The 17,325-nt window shown below is 38.0% G+C and overlaps 1 protein-coding gene across 15 annotated transcripts in view; it reads right to left on the bottom strand.

Annotated features, from left to right (window-relative positions):
- Positions 1 to 17,325, bottom strand: part of KLHL32 (kelch like family member 32) — a 256,154-nt gene that overhangs the window by 70,230 nt on the left and 168,599 nt on the right. For 13 of the 15 annotated variants that reach the window (XR_008955686.2, XR_008955685.2, XM_057302567.2 and 10 more), the window contains one exon: positions 16,599 to 16,697. The exons of the other annotated variants lie outside the window; for them this stretch is intronic. Coding sequence is in view for 11 of the 13 variants with exons in the window: in XM_057302567.2 (XP_057158550.1) it covers positions 16,599 to 16,697 (99 nt within the window). In the remaining 2 variants the exon portion in view is untranslated. The remainder of the gene's footprint in view (positions 1 to 16,598; positions 16,698 to 17,325) is intronic. 15 annotated transcript variants of the gene reach the window in all.

Genomic DNA, 17,325 nt, shown 5'->3' with positions numbered 1-17,325 from the left:
CCCAGGGCCAAGTACCAGACAACCAGAGCCAGCCCCTACACTCGCGAACCCATGGAAACTTTCAAACTAGCCAATCATAAGCCTGCTAACCCTGCTTTGCCCACTTCCTTCCTGCAGATACCACTATAAAGACTCTAGTCCACTTTTCCCCCCTCACTCCTTCTACCTCCTCACCAACCCTGGGGCTTCCCTATGCAGTCCTGGAGGTGTGGTCTGTGCCCTCTTATTGGAGCAGAAACAAATCATGTTTTCAATGGCAATTGTCTCCTGATCTGTTGGCCTCACCATAACTCAATAATAACAAAACCTACATTTTAAAACAGGATGATGGTGGGATTTCAGGGAGATGCTCCAAGCCAAAGAAGCAGCATGAGCAAAATTCCTATGGGATAGGAATTGTGTTTCCCTTGTTTCATCTGAATATCCTATACAGCACATCTCCCTTCCTCTCCATGTCACCCTCAGTCACATTTCTCCATCTTATTTGTTTTAGAGCTTATCACCACCTATAATTATCTTCAGCATTTATTTGCCTACTTGTTTATAATGTGTTTGTCTCCTCCCCTGATCCCCCAGTAAGCTCCATGGGAGGAAGGAGCTGCTGGTTTGTTCACCACTGTATCCCCAGAGCCTAGAACAATGCCAGGTACGTTCAAGCCGCACTTGCTGAATGAAGAAACCATATCATCTTTTCAACTTCCCTGGGTCAGGTCAAATTGACCACCTCTTCCTGTGTACTTCTACTCTGCCCTCTGCAAATATGTCTAGCACATCACTTGTCACTGCAAGCACCCTTTAACTGCAGATCTATCTCCCTCTACCAAATCTAAGCTTCTTGGAAGCAAAGATTGTGTCTCATGCCTTGTGTGTCCCTGGTATCCAGTAGGGAGCAGATGCTTAATACATGTGTGTTTAATGAAAGAATACCCATGAGCTTTTTCTGTTTACTTATAATTAGGCAAAAACAGAATAGCCCATGTCTTTCCAATATGCCTATCCAATTCTGAACCTTGTCCAAATCAGGCCATTTTTCATATCTCACAGGCCTTCCTGATTGTCCCTTTCTCTTTCTGGCCTTCCGACACATACACACAAAGGCAAAGCCAGTGGTCATCCTGTTTTCTGCGTGGGAAAATTGGTAATAATGACTAGAGTTGAAAGTGTTACTGAACAAGTATAATATAATCATTCTTCTGTGACAAAAAAATCAATCCACCCCAAATTTCTTTTACAGTCCAACAGAGAATTATTTCCTCTATCAATTGGCTACTTAGATCAAAAGATTTTAATATCTTTTCAAATGATACTTTTTCCTAATTACGAGATTGTCTCAGCTCTCCTACATTCTGTGACTTAAAAATGTAAGTATCCAGGTAGCGGTAGTGGTTTTGAATGGAAATTACAGCTCAGCAACAAGAAACTCTCTTGAGTAAAAGAAAATCTTACTCTTTTTTTTTCTAAAAAGGTTTCATTTCTGTCACACTGCTTCTCACTTGAAATTTAGTTTCTATTCAGAATTAGGGTGCATACATTGTCGTTCTTTAGGGAATATTTTTAAATAGTATTTATTTTCCTTTGGTTTAGGGCTATTTGGCTTCTCTTATTCTTTCTATTTGTTTCTCATAGTGTGAATGACAAGTTAAATAACAGAAGAAGAGCCATAGAATGTGCCCTCAATACCACACTAGCTATGGAATAAACACCAGTTTTTCAAGTTCAATAATTTTTAAACTTTATATATTCCCCAAACTCAGTCTTTCTGTGTGGCCTCTTTCCCTAATTGGTTCCTTCAATGGTTATTCCCCAGATTAACTACCAAATACGGTAGGGGTAAAAATATGGGAAAGGCAAATATTGTTTTATTTTGGTTTATATTCAAGTGTAATTACATTTGCAAGGCAATTATCGAGCAGTTAGGACATGAATGGGAGGAAGGAGGGCAGTTTGAGGACAGTGTTGATCCTGTGGCCTTTCAGCCCACCCTTCCCAAGCCAGTGAAGGCAGCAAGAGAAGGAGGAGTCTTGGCCTTGGTGATGTCCCCTGGTGGGTCTCATCTGCAGCAGAGTGGCCATGGCCTTTGCGGTGTCTCTCAATATCTCAATTATGCAGGAACTACTAATAAATGACCAAAGTTCATACAAGTACTTTGTTTATAATTTAGAGTAGATTTAAGCCTATGAAATAATGCCACCCAGACTCACTTGTATTCTACTATACCTTCTTGAATGAGAGAAAAACATGTAGCCTTATACCTAGAGTCTGCATATTTACTACACATAACCCACAGCCTAGCTTAGGGATGTCATGCTCAAGAGCTGTGTCTTGTGTGCCAATGATGATACAAGCTGAGAATCATCTGAATTTCTGAAACGTAGTCTTAGTTTTGGCTACCGCCGTGGCTCCCTGGCTTGTCAATAACCCCTTGCCCATCCACACTGCAGTTTAATCATGCCTCTGACACAGAAATTATACACATTATGCATAATTATATGATATCTGTTTGTGGGGTAGATAATGGAGTTAGTCTACAGTGGATGCAGTCATCTTAAAAATAGGTGTTTTGACATTCTTAAAACTAGATGAGGCACCCTTCAAAACAAAGCCTTAAAAACACCTATTTCTCTTGCTGTCTCATCTAGTTCTGAGAATGCCACTGACGTGTGAAAGAAAAATAAGCATCATGTACTATCACTATAGAAAACTGTGACTTGGGTTAAAGATAATAAACTCCTCTCAAGGTTAAAACAAGAGTAATTTCATTTTGATTTCCCAAGTTTTCCCCCTCTAAGATGTCCAAATTGAATAGGATTACAGATTTTTCCGGGTAATAACACTCAACAGATGTGGCTATTTTAACAATGCTTTGTTTCATCAATGTAATTATAATCTTTCATTTCCAATTATTGATGCACTTCACTTAGACAACTCTCCTTCGAAATGTCACCTAAATTACCCCATGTCGATACTTTACTACAGATAAAGATAGGCAGGAGACATAGTGGTTCTATGCCCATGATGTAGTAGCATACATGAAGTTCTTATATAAAATGTTGATTTTATATCACAATTTGAAAATTTCTCTAAATGAAAGGCCATCCTTGGCTCTGTAAGTCAAGAAATTCTCTTTTTAAAACCACTCCCAAATCTATTCCAAACAGCCTGAGAAACCACTCTACATAAAAATCAGTATGGTTTGATTTTTAACAATGTTAAGTCAAAGTGAAATTTAAAAATTGTATCAGCTGCTTATAAGGACCAAGTAGCAAGTAGGATACGGTAAGTATAAGGCTGTTTATCACTGAATGAATTCTAATGCCTCCCACTTCAAGTTTCCTATCACATACACAATAAGCTTGTCACTAAGCTATTCATGCATGTAGCTTATCTTCAAACTATTAAAAATGTACCTAGTAAACTAGTAAAAAGTAGATTTCGCATCGTATGCTTTTTGTATTCTGCACAATGTCAATCATAATGTCTTTCTCATAGATTGCAACAGAGAAGTATTTGTTGGATCAAGAATGAAAAAAAAGCAAACAGTTGTGAGGCACATCTATGACTTTACATGGAAAGAGGAAATAATAGCTTGGTTATAGATACAACTTAACAGTTGGGCAAAATAAACAGCTCTCCCACAATTAACTGAGAAAAGTGTTCTTAAGTACTTAATCTGAGCTTCAGAAAGTCCCTTGTGATGCTATCTAGGTATTGGGTTTTTCATACAATTGGGAAATAAAATGGAATGCCCTCTTGTGGTGCCAGATACATGAGGCCTGACTTCCACAGTGAATCTTGGGTCTCCTTGTTTTCTATATGTTAGATTTTTCCCCCTTTCCCCAGAATGTTGAAAAAGAAGCTTACTTCTCTTGGTTTTTAGTGATGATCAGAAAAAGATAAATGTGCAAACTGTTTGCCAAAAAAAAATCAGACATTATCAAATGAATTCACATTAATTTTCCTTTATACCATAAGCAGAACTTTGAGACTCTTTTGTCACAAATGATTATTATTTGTGAAAGATTTAAAGACATCGTTTGCTTCAGTAGACTTTAAAAAGCTTGTGAGAAAGGGGAAGTTCTGTAATATAAATGCCCTTCCCTTCTGCGGGACAACCCAGATCAGATTCCATCTCCAGGGAAAGGCAGGCCACTCCAGCTTGGAGGACTTTCCCTCCTCTGACTTTTAATTGCACTTGCTATTTGTATCATTTGTTTGACTCTTCTCTCTCCAGCTGTGCATAAAGGTGCAGATAGTATCTTTAGTTCTTTAGATCTTCCTCTCTGTCTTCAGAAAGTGGCTACCTAGCAAGTTTTGATTGATATACAGTGGGTAGGCAAGAAAAAATACCACATCTTTAAAATTTCAACTTTTATTGCTTTTATTTCTTAGTTTATGGCAAAAACATAGATTTTCCTGCTCCTCTAAAAATATTTAAATATTTTACAATGTAAATAATTTATTAAATATTAATACATATATTTAATATTTAAATAAATAAAGGTACGTGCCTAGAAATGTTAGCTACACTGGAGATAAATATGGCAACCTAAAAAGATGGGAAAAAGCTATTTCCTGAACTTTTCAGAACTGTGTGCTACTTTTAGCATACGTATGCACCATGAGGTGCGTTGCCATCTTAGTCTTCATGATTTAGAAATATTATAAGTACACCTAATTGTGCATATTTACTTAGGTTCCTAATTTCATAGTTTCCCTGTCTCCTTCACTGGGTGGTAAACTGTGGGAACAAGGCACCGGTGGCGTCTTTAGTTTAGAGCTGTAGGAAAAACACATGATTTGGAGCTGACCCATCTGGATGGCCTCAGGAAGTGGTTAATCTTTTCAAGTCTAATTTTCTCATCTAAAAATTGCGAAAAGTGACACTGCATTCCAGATCTGTGATAAGGATTCTCAAAAGTGCAGGTAAAGTACCTTCTACATAGTAGATGTTCAACATACAGTAGCTATCATTACTCCCTTTTACAAATGCTGTTAACAGTACTTAAACTATAGCTTTGCATAGTCCATACTCACTGAGCGGGTAAAGGGAAGAAAACACTGAATGTCTAATACGGACATTGTTTTTCTATGAGTGTCAGCAAAAACCATAGCTGTCACGTAAAATCATTCATTTCTTTTGTACTCAAAAAATACTTCACTGGAGATAAGCAGGGAGAACAGATAGAGACATTATACTGGACCATAAGCAAGTATGTATTACTATAATATACTCTGGTTCTCAAGCTCTATATTACTCATAGCAGAAAAGGCACATGGAGAAATCTACGGATGGGGGAGCTGCATTTCTTTATGACCTTATTTGAAAGATAAACTCCTTGGGGAAATACAATTTATTCAGATTATCAAGACCCCGCTGTGCAAATCTACAGTCTGGGAGCACACTATGGAGATCAAAAAATATTTACTTTATTCTGTTGGGTATAAAAGCTTTTAATGAATGCATAATTAAGACAAAAAAGTGTATACGGCTTTAGAAATTCCACCGCTGAGCCAAGCCATTAATATCCAAGGCACCATACCCAGTTGTGATTCCACCTGTTTCCTATTTTGATTACAACCGAGTTATAAATCAAGGTATTATGTGACTACCTAACCTGGTGCTGCAGGAAAGGTTGGTACCCCAGGAGTAGAGAAAGCAACATAAAGGGGGCTGGTGTGGATGTGCGGTAAGGTCTGGCCTTTGGAACAGGTTGAAACAAACCAATAAATAAACAAAATCCAAACCTTTTAATAGCCTTGGGATCAGTTATATAGGAAAGAAGTTATCATGTTTATTGTGCATGTGAAGGGCTCTGTGAATTTTCTCAACATTGTCATAGAGTTGATAGGATAAAGTCTAATTGTTATAGAAGAAAAAATGAGCAATTCATTGACAATGCAGGCCAGATAACTTGTAATATGATAAAATAATCAAACTCAGATATGTTTATATGTATAAACATACAGAGAGATATAGGCATATTTTGTATATAAATATGTAAATAAGTATGGACAACTGTATGTAATGATATATTCAAACATTGATATGCATATGTATATGATACAATTTGATTAAATGAAAACAAAGTATTAGCAGCAATTCAAAAGTACAAGGAAAACTCCAGCATGCTCTAATTTTTGGAGTCTTGCAAGGCCTATTTAAATACATTTGTGCTATGTAACAGAGGAATTCTACAATTAGGTTACTAGTACATTTTCATAATCAATTGTATGCATAATACCCAAGGCTCATGAATAATTTTATATTGTTCCTTGGGAAATTCTCTAGTAAGCTGGAAATCTAGTAGGGAGGAAGTGAAACATAGCCGTCAACAATAACTAATAATTCTGGCCCCAGTCACTACGTGCTGCAAAATGCTGTTTCAAAGTTCACTAAACCTGACTCAGCACGTAAGGAGACTGCCAATGAATATGGAATATATATGAGAAATTTATATATATATTTTTTCTTTTAATTGAAAATAGTTTATCTGAGCAACTAGGGTTTTAAAACTAAAATTTCAATAACTGTACTTTTTGAACCAGGATAGGCAAAATCAGTTTAAAAATGTTTAAAAGAATAGTATAGAAGTCATTATCATCTATTTCCCTACTTGCTGTAGTACACAAAGTCAGATTGCTGAAAATTAGCCCAGTACTGCAGACTTTAAATCATCCCTCAGTATGTCAATCATAACTTAATAAAGTAGTTTTTTTGTTTTTTTTTTTAAATCCCTCACTTACCTACAGACTGTCTTAATCATTATTACGAATAAGAGTGAGACCTGGAAGGTTTTTTTGTTTGTTTGTTTCAGATTTGCATTATTTTCGCTTTTTATCTTTTGGATGCTATGAAGCATACATAGCATCAAAATCTTTATGTTACTAGGAGCAATTCAAATTCATCTAAATGTGACAAATACACTTTCAAAATCTGAATATCAGTGATTTAACAGTCAGGTACTTGATAAAAAGCAGTGTGGCAACGGAATCTAGAGTGGGAGTTCTCAAATTGTGCTCCCTAGTTCAGACATCAGCATCCCTCAAAACTTGTTAGAATACAGGTTCTTAAGCCCTCCCCAGACCTCCTGAAACAGGAACTCTGGAGTGGGGCCCAAGCAGTCTGTTTTAGCCATCCATTCAGATGATTCCTTGCATAATCAAGTTTAGGAATCATTACTCTGGAGTATGCATTTCAGTGAAGACAGGAATGACTCTGTCCTGCATAAATATATTGTTGCAGCAAACAAACTGTGTGACCCGAGGCCTTCAACTGTGCCTCTGAAGTAGGCAAACGTTATACTGAATGTTCAGGACTGAGGCCAGGGTATCTGGAGCCAAGTCCATGACACAGACAAGCAGCCACTTCCTCGGGCCTGTAGCACATGCCCCTTGATGTGCAGCAGGAAACAGGTTGGTAGCCTGTTCTAAAAGATACTTGTGGATAGACAGTGAGGAAGGGGGGAAGAGAAGTCTCCACCCCTTCACACTCCTTTCCTTCCTCTGGAAGGAAAGCCAGAGGAAAGAAAGACAGCTGGAGGGAAGTGAGACACATGGATAGCATTCTCCCAGTAAGGAAAAATTCAGATTTTTTTTCTTTTAAATAAATACACAGTTTTTATGTCCCCTAGTCAGGAAGCATAGGATATCATGCAACTTTATAATCAAAGTTTCTATCATAGGGAGCTCTTATGGTACATGCAGAAGGAATCCAATCAGACAATATGTGTTTCTAAGTACCACCATGCACTAGAACTAGAGATGAAAGACTTTTCCAATTGTTTCTTGGATTCTGTATACCAGGATGGAGAAAGACGTTTTAATTATAGAAAGGGCAGGGGAAACAATACAACAAAATTTTCTGTCTACAAAGTGTCAATACCATGTATTGTGTTGCTTTTGTCAAAGCATTATTTTATTATTTATTAAAGTACAATTTCAGTATGATGTTTTCAAATTTCAGAGGCAGAGAGAAAGTGACGGTTCATTTAATTATTTGTGGCTTCTAAAAAACAATGTATGCATTTCAGCAAAATCAAAGAGAAGTGGCTAAGAGGAAGAATATCTTTTACAGAATGGTGATTATTCCCCAAAATTTCAGGAACAGATTTGTCCAATAGGTTGTCAATTTGAAGTAGGCAGAAAATTTGCTGACATCTCCAGAAATGAGGGAAGACAGGGGTGAGGGGATTGGGTAGGAGGATAACTGTGGAATTAACAGAGGAATTCACAGGTGAAGCACCACATTATATCGGCTCTGGTTTATAGAGCACTCACCGATGTAGGATACTGTGTTTGTAAGATACTTTGCACGCACTATCTCATTGAATCCTTCAACATCCCTAAAAGGTAGACTGTATATAGGATACCATATCTGTATTTCACAGATGAGGAGTTGGGGGGCAAAGAGGTTAAGTAACTTGTCCGACGTCATACAACTTTGGGACATAAACTTATGTCTTGGGGAGACAGATAAGTAAATTAACACAAACAATATGGCCTCCCAGAAGATTGCCCATAATTAAAGAAGAGGAGGAAGATATAATTCCAACTGAGTAGATTGATCAGGCAACTCTGGAAGAGGAGACAATGTGAGCCAAGTACTTGAAAGTTAAATAGGAATTCAGAAGGTGACAAAGTGAGGGAAAAATAATTCACAGAAAAGGAGGTTTCGTATGAAGAGGATTAGGTACAGGGAAATGCGCAAAGTTCATAATGACTGTGGAACAGGCATTGCACATGGGTAGTAAATTGTCAAAAAAAAAAAAAAAAGCTAAAGAGATAGCACATTTCATAATAAAGACAGGCCCTGTGTACCAAATTAAAAGGAGTGAACCTCATCCTGAAGACTATGTGAACCACATTCATCATAATGAATAATTTTAAGCAAGGATATGACATGATCAGGTTGTGATTTTTTTAAAAAATTAATCAAACAGAATTTTTCATGGATTAAGAAAACTTTTCAAAATCTATCAAACATAATTTTGGAATTCTGTACTGGAACGGGGCAAGAGGGAAAGCAGGTTCATCAGTTAGCAAGAAGTTTCTTTAGTCCATAAAATAAGTAATGTGGATCTGAATGAAGACAGTAGTAGTGGAAAGAGAGACAATGAGAGAGATTTAACAAGTTAAGGGGGTGGGGCTGAAAGGTCTCTGTGTCAGTGTATGTGGGGCTCAAGGAGATGGGAGATTCTAGGATGACTCCTGGTTTTCTGGCTTGGGTTCACACTCAGAAAGGTCATGTGCCTGAGAAATATCCAAGCTAAAGTGTAGACTAGGCAGCTGGCCTGGAGCTAAGACAAGCTGTCCATGGGGTACAATCAGAATAGGGTACATTATAGAGACAAGAAATAGAAAGGACATGGTTCTGCAACCAAAAGATGGAAAGCTAGCTTGGATTTTAGGGAAAGAAATTGTTTTGTGGACCAGACAAATAACTTAGATTGTACAGTGTTGATTAGCATTAGACTAGAGGCAGGGAGCACAGCTGAGTTATTGCAGGGCAGTCCAGGAAAAATAGTCCCAACCCAAATGATGTCAATGACAAGGAGGAGAAAGAGAAGGTAGCATATCTGAGAAAGATTTAAATGGCTAAACCAACACTATTTAGTGGAATTCATGAGGTCTTGGCAGAGTGTAAGATTATGCCAAGGTTTGAGTGACTAAAAAGATGATGGTCCCTTAACAAAGACAGGGAGGATGAGGAGGAGCAGGTGTGTGAGACTGGGCAAAGGCGAATTTGGGCAGCATGTGGGATATCAAGTGAAATGCTGGCTGAACATACAGGGCTGGAGCTCAGGAGAGAGGGCTGGAGTCAGTAACCCTCCCCAGATGCATGAAAGAGAGTGATAGTGAGCAGAAGGGAAGGGTGCCCATGCAGAGCTCCCATGCTTTGAGGGACAGTCAAAGAGCTAATGGAAGAACACTTGTAAAGGTATTGAAAATGAGTAGGAGGAGAATAGGAGAGAGCCCCGAGAAAGAGAGGCGCAGGAAAGAATGCAGCTCCCGGTGTTTAAATGCTGTAGAGAAGTCACTTAGGATACCACAAAGGCCTGCTGCATCAGACAATAAGGAGGCTTTGGTGACCTTCGTTGGAAGAACTTTTGAGGAGTAATGAAGGCAGAACACTGAGTTCAATGGGCCTGAAGAATGAACAGGAGGTAAGGAGTGCAGACACTGGGTACAGTTGGGTAGTGAGGGCAAGGAGCAGCTGCGGTAATGAGAGATGAAGAAGAGTGTCTCCTGCCTTATTGATCCTATTTATAAACTGAAAGAAAAGTGCCAGTAAAGTAGGAGAAATCAAAACCAGAGGAAACACAGGGCGTAACTGATGGAATAAGGAGCAGAAAGGTGGTTTAGCTTCAGGAAAGAGGAGAGACATTTCACCATGACTAGAAATATTTACAGATGGGTGGGTGGGAGAATAAATATCTCAAATGAAACACAGATCTTCTTTTACACACCCCCGACCAATTTCCAAGTATTAATAATGGAACTCAGTGAGATTGATGTTTGTTTGTTTTGATTATTGATTCTGAACTCTAGCATGAATAAAATCCTGGAAACACTTCATTTTTAAGAAGAAAAATGCATACTGAAAGTGATTTTAAAATCACCCAGCTGACAACAGTTAGCTTAGGTTTGAAATGACTAATATTATTAGTGAACTCTTTCAAGAGATATTCTTTCAGGAGAATCTTTCTCCTCTTTAAAAACCACACAAAGAAGATACAGTCAATCCTACATTATCCATATAACAGATTAAAATGCTGAAATGACTTCCCTGGCCAGCCAGTGTGCCTCTGGGCTGTCGCTTCCTGACATCCTTTAGTGTGGGCTTAGGGAATAAAAGCCAACATAATAGCATATGAAAAAAATTAATTGGGACCCTAAAATGGCTACTGCAGATCTTATGATGCATTTCAAAGCCAAATATGAATGTTATTTGGCAAATATGATATTCTGGATTACCCATGCCAGATAGCAAATACTCTTGATTAGAACAAATAATTACTAGTTGGCTATGATTTAATAGGTCTGATACATTTCCACCCTTTTTGATCATTTTTGCTGATTAAAAATAATCCAAAAGATTAAACCACTTGTAATATGTTTTCCAAACTCTGTACTTTAACTTTCTCCAAACACAAAAGCCTCAGCTCTAGTGAACTATGGAACAGCACTCAGTGCATTTGATTATGAGTATATTAAATATATATGTTGGTACAATCATTTGTCTTCTCTAATGTGGGAAAAAATGGTTCAGTGTTGAAGAAAAATGAACATGAGTTATAACTTCTCCTCAATCTTGAGGAGAAGTTATTGTCTTCAGAACACCCAGTATATATTATGTATTTGGGTGATACTCTTAATTTAATAATTAAAAGTATACTAATACATTGTTTAGAAAAGATAACCTCCTATAAGTCATTGTAGTATTACTTAATTAAAAATGATAATCTATTATAATACTGTAAAATATGTGAGCTCCTCAGTGTCAAATTTAATCCCCGAAGAAAGTATTTTTAACAAAAAAATGTATTCAGTGGGCAAAACTAATGAAAGGCTGGTAGTATATTTTTCCTACTATAACATAAATTTTAATATTTAAAAAGCAGAGAAAAATTACTTAATGCAGGCACCTTTCAATCCCTCAGTACATAATGAACCCCCACGATGTGAAGGGAGGGAGGGTAAAAGGCATAAAATCAGTATAAGGTGTGATCCCTCTGCTCGAAAGCCCCACAGTGTAACTGGAGGTGGTGAGACATTTTCCAACTACATTAAACCATGTGCAGAATGATGCAAAAACAGCACTCAGATACCTTCAGCCCTGATGTAGGTATTTCAAGAATCTAGTGCTTCTCAGAATTGAAAGTGGAAACATAGTTTCTTATTGAAATTGCCATTGGTACAAAAAAAAAAAAAAAGGAACAAAATCACCCAGAATTCTCCTTAGCTCCCCGGTGAGAGAATAGCATTTTTTAAACCTTTGTACCTTAACTGAAGAGAGAAAATAACTAATTTTCACTGTAGCCCACTTAGTGTAAAATTTAACGAAGACAAGGGATGCTGAGTAAACATCAGTTACAGAGAAGGAGATTTAGGGCAGGACCCTTTCTCCCTCCTGTTCCCTTTATGTTCCTCCTTGGCTTCTGAGTGAAGAATAGTAAGAATTTGGGCTTTGCTTTACTCGATGATCCACATGTGCACGCTGTAAACAGAACAATGCCTTCAATCTGAGGAAATGATCTTTCATGCTGTAAAAACAGAAAACAAAACAAATGCAACAGACCCCCCCACCTCTGTTTCCCTTACAATGATAAAATGTTCTACCTATTGCCCTTGCGTCCCAGCCTCTCACATCCCAGCAGCACGCCTCCTCTTGCAGGTCACGTCTTTCACATAAAAGTGCTAAACTAATGCCGCTTAATGACAAATTAATGTCCATGAATAAAAAATACACCTCTAATAGCATAGAGTAATTTGCCATTACAATATCATCACTGGACATGCCCCTGGTTTAATACGATGTATTTAATTCATAACCTAATGAGTGATATATAAAAAGAGGGAGATGAACCCTGCAATTACATTTATGTGAGTCTGTCACCTTATTTGTAAAACCTTAGAGTCATTTACATTCAAATTAGAACAAATGAGTGATTTCACAAAGTGTGCTGATAAATGACCACAGCAGCCCAAGACAAAAGTGTATTTCCTGTGAACACATTAACAGTTTCCTATTATTTGTTAAAAATTACAGTGCATATTGCCCAGTGTGGTGTGAATAATGACTTTTTTACTGATTAGGTCAGAAGACTAATATGTAGCAAAATAAATAATTTTTCTTTTCAGTATTTTTTCTGATTTTTGCTTTAAATTAACTACTGAATTCTGGTGGATTCACACTGCCACCTGCTGTCTAGCAATAGATATTAAACCTATATTCCTATCAAAAAGGGAGTTGCGTATTCAGTACTTTGGTGGTTTTATTTGAAAAGTCTACATGATGGTTCTGTTTATCAATACATTTAAATTGCATATTATTAAAAAGACAATGATACTTGGTGCACATAAAGAATGGTTGTTAATAAAACAATATAATATGCTTGGGCAAGGTGATACAAAATGTATAAACTTTTTTTTTTCTTTTTTGGAAAACTAACGACAAAAAAGAGACATCTTCATCGAAGCTTCTGATGCATCACTTGCAGGAGATGTAACACAAAATTCAGTTGCCAATATTCCTGATCTTATGGCATTGTGCATCAGCAGAGGTGATGGTGTGTGTATGTGTGTGTGTGTGTGTGTCTGTATGAAGTTTTCCCCATTCCTACCCCTTGGTACAATCTAAAGGGGACTGAGAGGCTCTGCCCGCCACTGAGGATATCTACCAATGAACCTTCTCCCCTAATGGCAAGTCCCACTATGAAAACTCTGCCTTAGGGCCCAGAACAAAGCAGGCTAGGAAAGGCACAGTGGCTGGAGATGAAGCCAGGGAGGAACAGGCCTAGCCTTGAAGATGAGGCTAAAGACTTTTGTGGGAGAAATAATGCACCTGAATGATGATCAGGGTAGCTAATGAAAGTTTTCAAGCCAGATCAACATCCTAGTTCTGAATTTAAGTTTCTCCATCTGTAAAAAGAAAACAACACCCACCAGTGTTAAGGGGTGACTTAGCAGTGGAAATGGGAGTCCCTGCAAAACACTCAGCATGGATAGGCCCTCAATATATGTGGTTCCCTTTCTTGGGAAAGATAGTGATGGTCTGGGGGCCATGGGTTACCACAGATTGAGGCTACAAACAAGCAGACTGCTCAGGAGGGTACTGTAACCTATAGACAAGATTAATGGGAGCCTAAAGAAAGGCACTCCCCCATCAATTAGCATTAAATACATTGCCCAGCTTTCCTTTTTCCCACACACATGCTTTGAGAACCTGTGAGAAGGCTAATTAGGGGGCTAATTAAATAGCTGTCCTCATTGACACAGAGGAGCACTGCTCCTGCAATTTGGGGTTCCTTCTCTCAGCAGCCTGCCAGAGGAAATGAAAGAGAAAGGAGCCCACACAGTGCCAGGTATCCCTTTCCTTTTCAGGAGGGCAGCAGCACCATTTACATGTTCACAGGAACTGCAGGATGGTGAGGCTCAGGGAGCTTCCACCAAGGGTTTCCCTTGGAGCTGCTTTGTAGTGAGCACTGGAGGGCAACGGTATATTTGAGCCAGTCTGCCCTTCACTCCTCTGGCAGAGAAACCAAAGAAAGAATGGCATTTTAAGAGCAACAAAACAATACCAGACATCTTAGTGAAGAGAGCGGTTTCAAAAACTCCTAGTTGACAAAGTACCACACAAAGATGGAGAATATATCAGCATTGATTGAAGGGGCACAATTCCTGGGTACATTTTAAGCACTGGGAATTTTTCACATTAATAAAATATTATTTTTATATACTCAATGAAATAGTCCCACATTAAATTAAAAATCAGTTGAACAATATTACCAAAACACAGCAAATAGATATAGCTATGGAGACTATATCAAAATATAAAAGTAGACTGAATTGACCCAGTCTGTGATTTTTATAATCCTAAGAGAGAAGCAGGGTATATATTTTTTAAAGGCTGAAATAAGGAAGGTTTCTACGTCGACATGATTTTGGTACTCATATAGTCAAAATTTCCTTCTACAAGTTTGACATCTTGCAATAATCACAGATAAAAGCAAAAAGTAAAGTTACATGACAAAATGAAAACATTTGTGAAAAGTCAGTGAAAATTTCAACCATTATTCAAGAAGCCTGAATAATAACTGTCCACAAGCATGTATGCATGCTACACTTTTACCTCAGCACAATAATGAAATGCAGAAGTTAAATTCCAAAGTATACAAGTCACTTAGTATCTCAACAGATCACCCATCTGATGGGATAGAGGAAAATACCCATGGACCTTTAATGTTCATCTGGAATTCTCACTTACAGAAAATTATAGGCTTAGGTATACTCACACACCCCTGCATATACACACCATTTATAATGTGCATCATGATAACTAACGCTCTAACCAAACTGTGTCAGCATGCATCACTGATTACTATCTGCCATGGGGAAAGTGAATCAGGTGATGATGCGTAAAGCCCAAGTTGCAATATTTGATGTAGAAATGTCAAATAAAAGTAATTTTAATTTCACAAGTCAAACACACACTTTTGAAGTCTTATAACCTTTCTACATGATTCCCATTTGCTACAGGCAGAAAGGGATTAAAAATAGCTTTCCCATACCACCTAACAATATTGAGAGGAAAAGAAAGGAAAATAAGGTAAAAAAAAATCATTAACCATTTACTGTTAGATTAAATGTGGTCAAATAATCATAAGAATTCCATAAACTGTATTTGAATTTTCCTCAGGTGAACATGGCTGACCTTCCTCACACTGTCTCCCTGGGAAGTGCTGGTTCCTATTTTCCAGGGTTGCTGGGAAGATTAAATAAGATGCTAGATGAGAAAGAGCTTTGTAAACTACCTAAGAGGTAACAGAAGTCAATGATAAAAGTATATATTTAAAATTACAGAAAGTGATTTAAAAGGAAAATAAAGTAATTGGGCAGGAAAACAAAACTTTTCTGCTCACTAATATCATGTCATATGCACAAAGATAGTGGAATTAAATTGTGTGATGAATTTATTATTTCTTCAAATTAATTTTTTAATGCTATAATAAATGCAAGTGAAGGTGACACCAGTGGGGGAAGTGGGAGGATCCTAAAATTGCAAATTAGTTAGTAACACTCTATAAAGTCCAAGAGACTCATAGCCATGCTGTCTGCCTAAGATGCCCCACAGACTCCTACCTAACAAGAAGTTTTCATCCAACCAAGAAATGGTCTTTGGAATCAGAACGTCCTACCAGCCATATTGCCTCAGACAAGTTGGATATATTTTGAGCCTCTGATGTTTTAGATCTATAAAAATGGGCAAAGTTATTGTGAGGACTGAATGTGAAACAACTGTGAACACACAGTCAGTGCTTGGTGTTTGGGAGTTTTCTCTCCCTCCTTCTCATGGGGCCTTTCCTGACCAGCAAGTCAGGGAGGAATACGCACATTACTCATCCCTTCTCCGGCATTTACTGCCTGGGAAGTTCACATGGTAATTAATTACGTAGGACTTTGTGATTTACTAGATACTGTTACTGAAATCTTCAATGACTATTAGACTTTTCTTGCATTTGTGATTATTTCCATAACCAGACAATATTGCTTCGGACTAGGACTCCTTTTAGCGACACCTCCCCCGGCTCCTGCAGGGAACCCTGTGCATGGTCACTGAGTTGATCGGCTGCTCAATGGTCGTGGGGACCTAAGGTGGGCAGGACAGTGGAGGAAGACTCCCGCTTCTGTGATTGGACGCAACAGCTGCAGCCGCCCTCCTAGGAACTTCTCAGCTTGTGTCCTGGAGAAACTCTACTACCACAGCCCACACCCCATCCCCACTTTACCTGTCATTCAGCTCCAGTTGTTGGGGGCCAGCTTATGACTGTGGGGAAAGGAATGTGAAGGGTGTATGAGCAGGATGCAAGCTCACATACCTGGATGAGATAGTGGGAGCATAAATTGAGAAGCTCCAACAGCTGTAGGTGACTGCCCGCTGCTAGCACATCCTGGATCACACCTGGCTCCAGCAAAATCTGTTTTGTTTGTTAACAAAAATAAAACTATCAGTTACACTTAAAAATACAATGCTGCTTAATATGAAGATATACCATAGTATATTTAAATTGCTGCTTTACATACTCTATTTCAATTAACACTGTTCCTTTTTATGGAAGTCAGTTCTTCTCTTCCTGTTCTGATTAATGAGCTGTGGCCCTTACTCTAACAGCCGATTTTTCTCTTTACTGCATGTGCTGATACCATTTGTGTGTGTGAAGCTCTGCACTTAACCACTTATTTTTTTGTAGAAGGGTATAAACATTTTCAAAGAACAACATAACCCTCTTAAAATTCAGTTTGTGATATAATCTTATAAAATACAAAAGAACTGAGTTTTAGTTTTTCAAAGTATATTTCAGAATTTTGCTCTTTAGTAGACCACAGAAACAGGTATTTTAGGGAAAGGGGCATATGTTTCTCCTTGCCATATAAGACCAGAGGTGGATATTAGTCCATTTTACTTCTAAGTCCTACAACAGTAAGCTTCATCCGCAAACTTCCATTTTCCTCTTTCTCAGTCTCAGATTCTCTTATCCTTTCTATTTAAAATAAAGGAGGTTCAACTAGCATTTTCAGAATACAAAGACATCACATAGAGGTAAT

The sequence above is a fragment of the Pan paniscus genome, chromosome 5 (assembly GCF_029289425.2).
Source record: "Pan paniscus chromosome 5, NHGRI_mPanPan1-v2.0_pri, whole genome shotgun sequence".
NCBI lineage: Eukaryota > Metazoa > Chordata > Mammalia > Primates > Hominidae > Pan > Pan paniscus.
The sequence above is the reverse complement of the archived record's forward strand: the minus strand, read 5'-3'. Positions and strand labels throughout refer to the sequence as shown.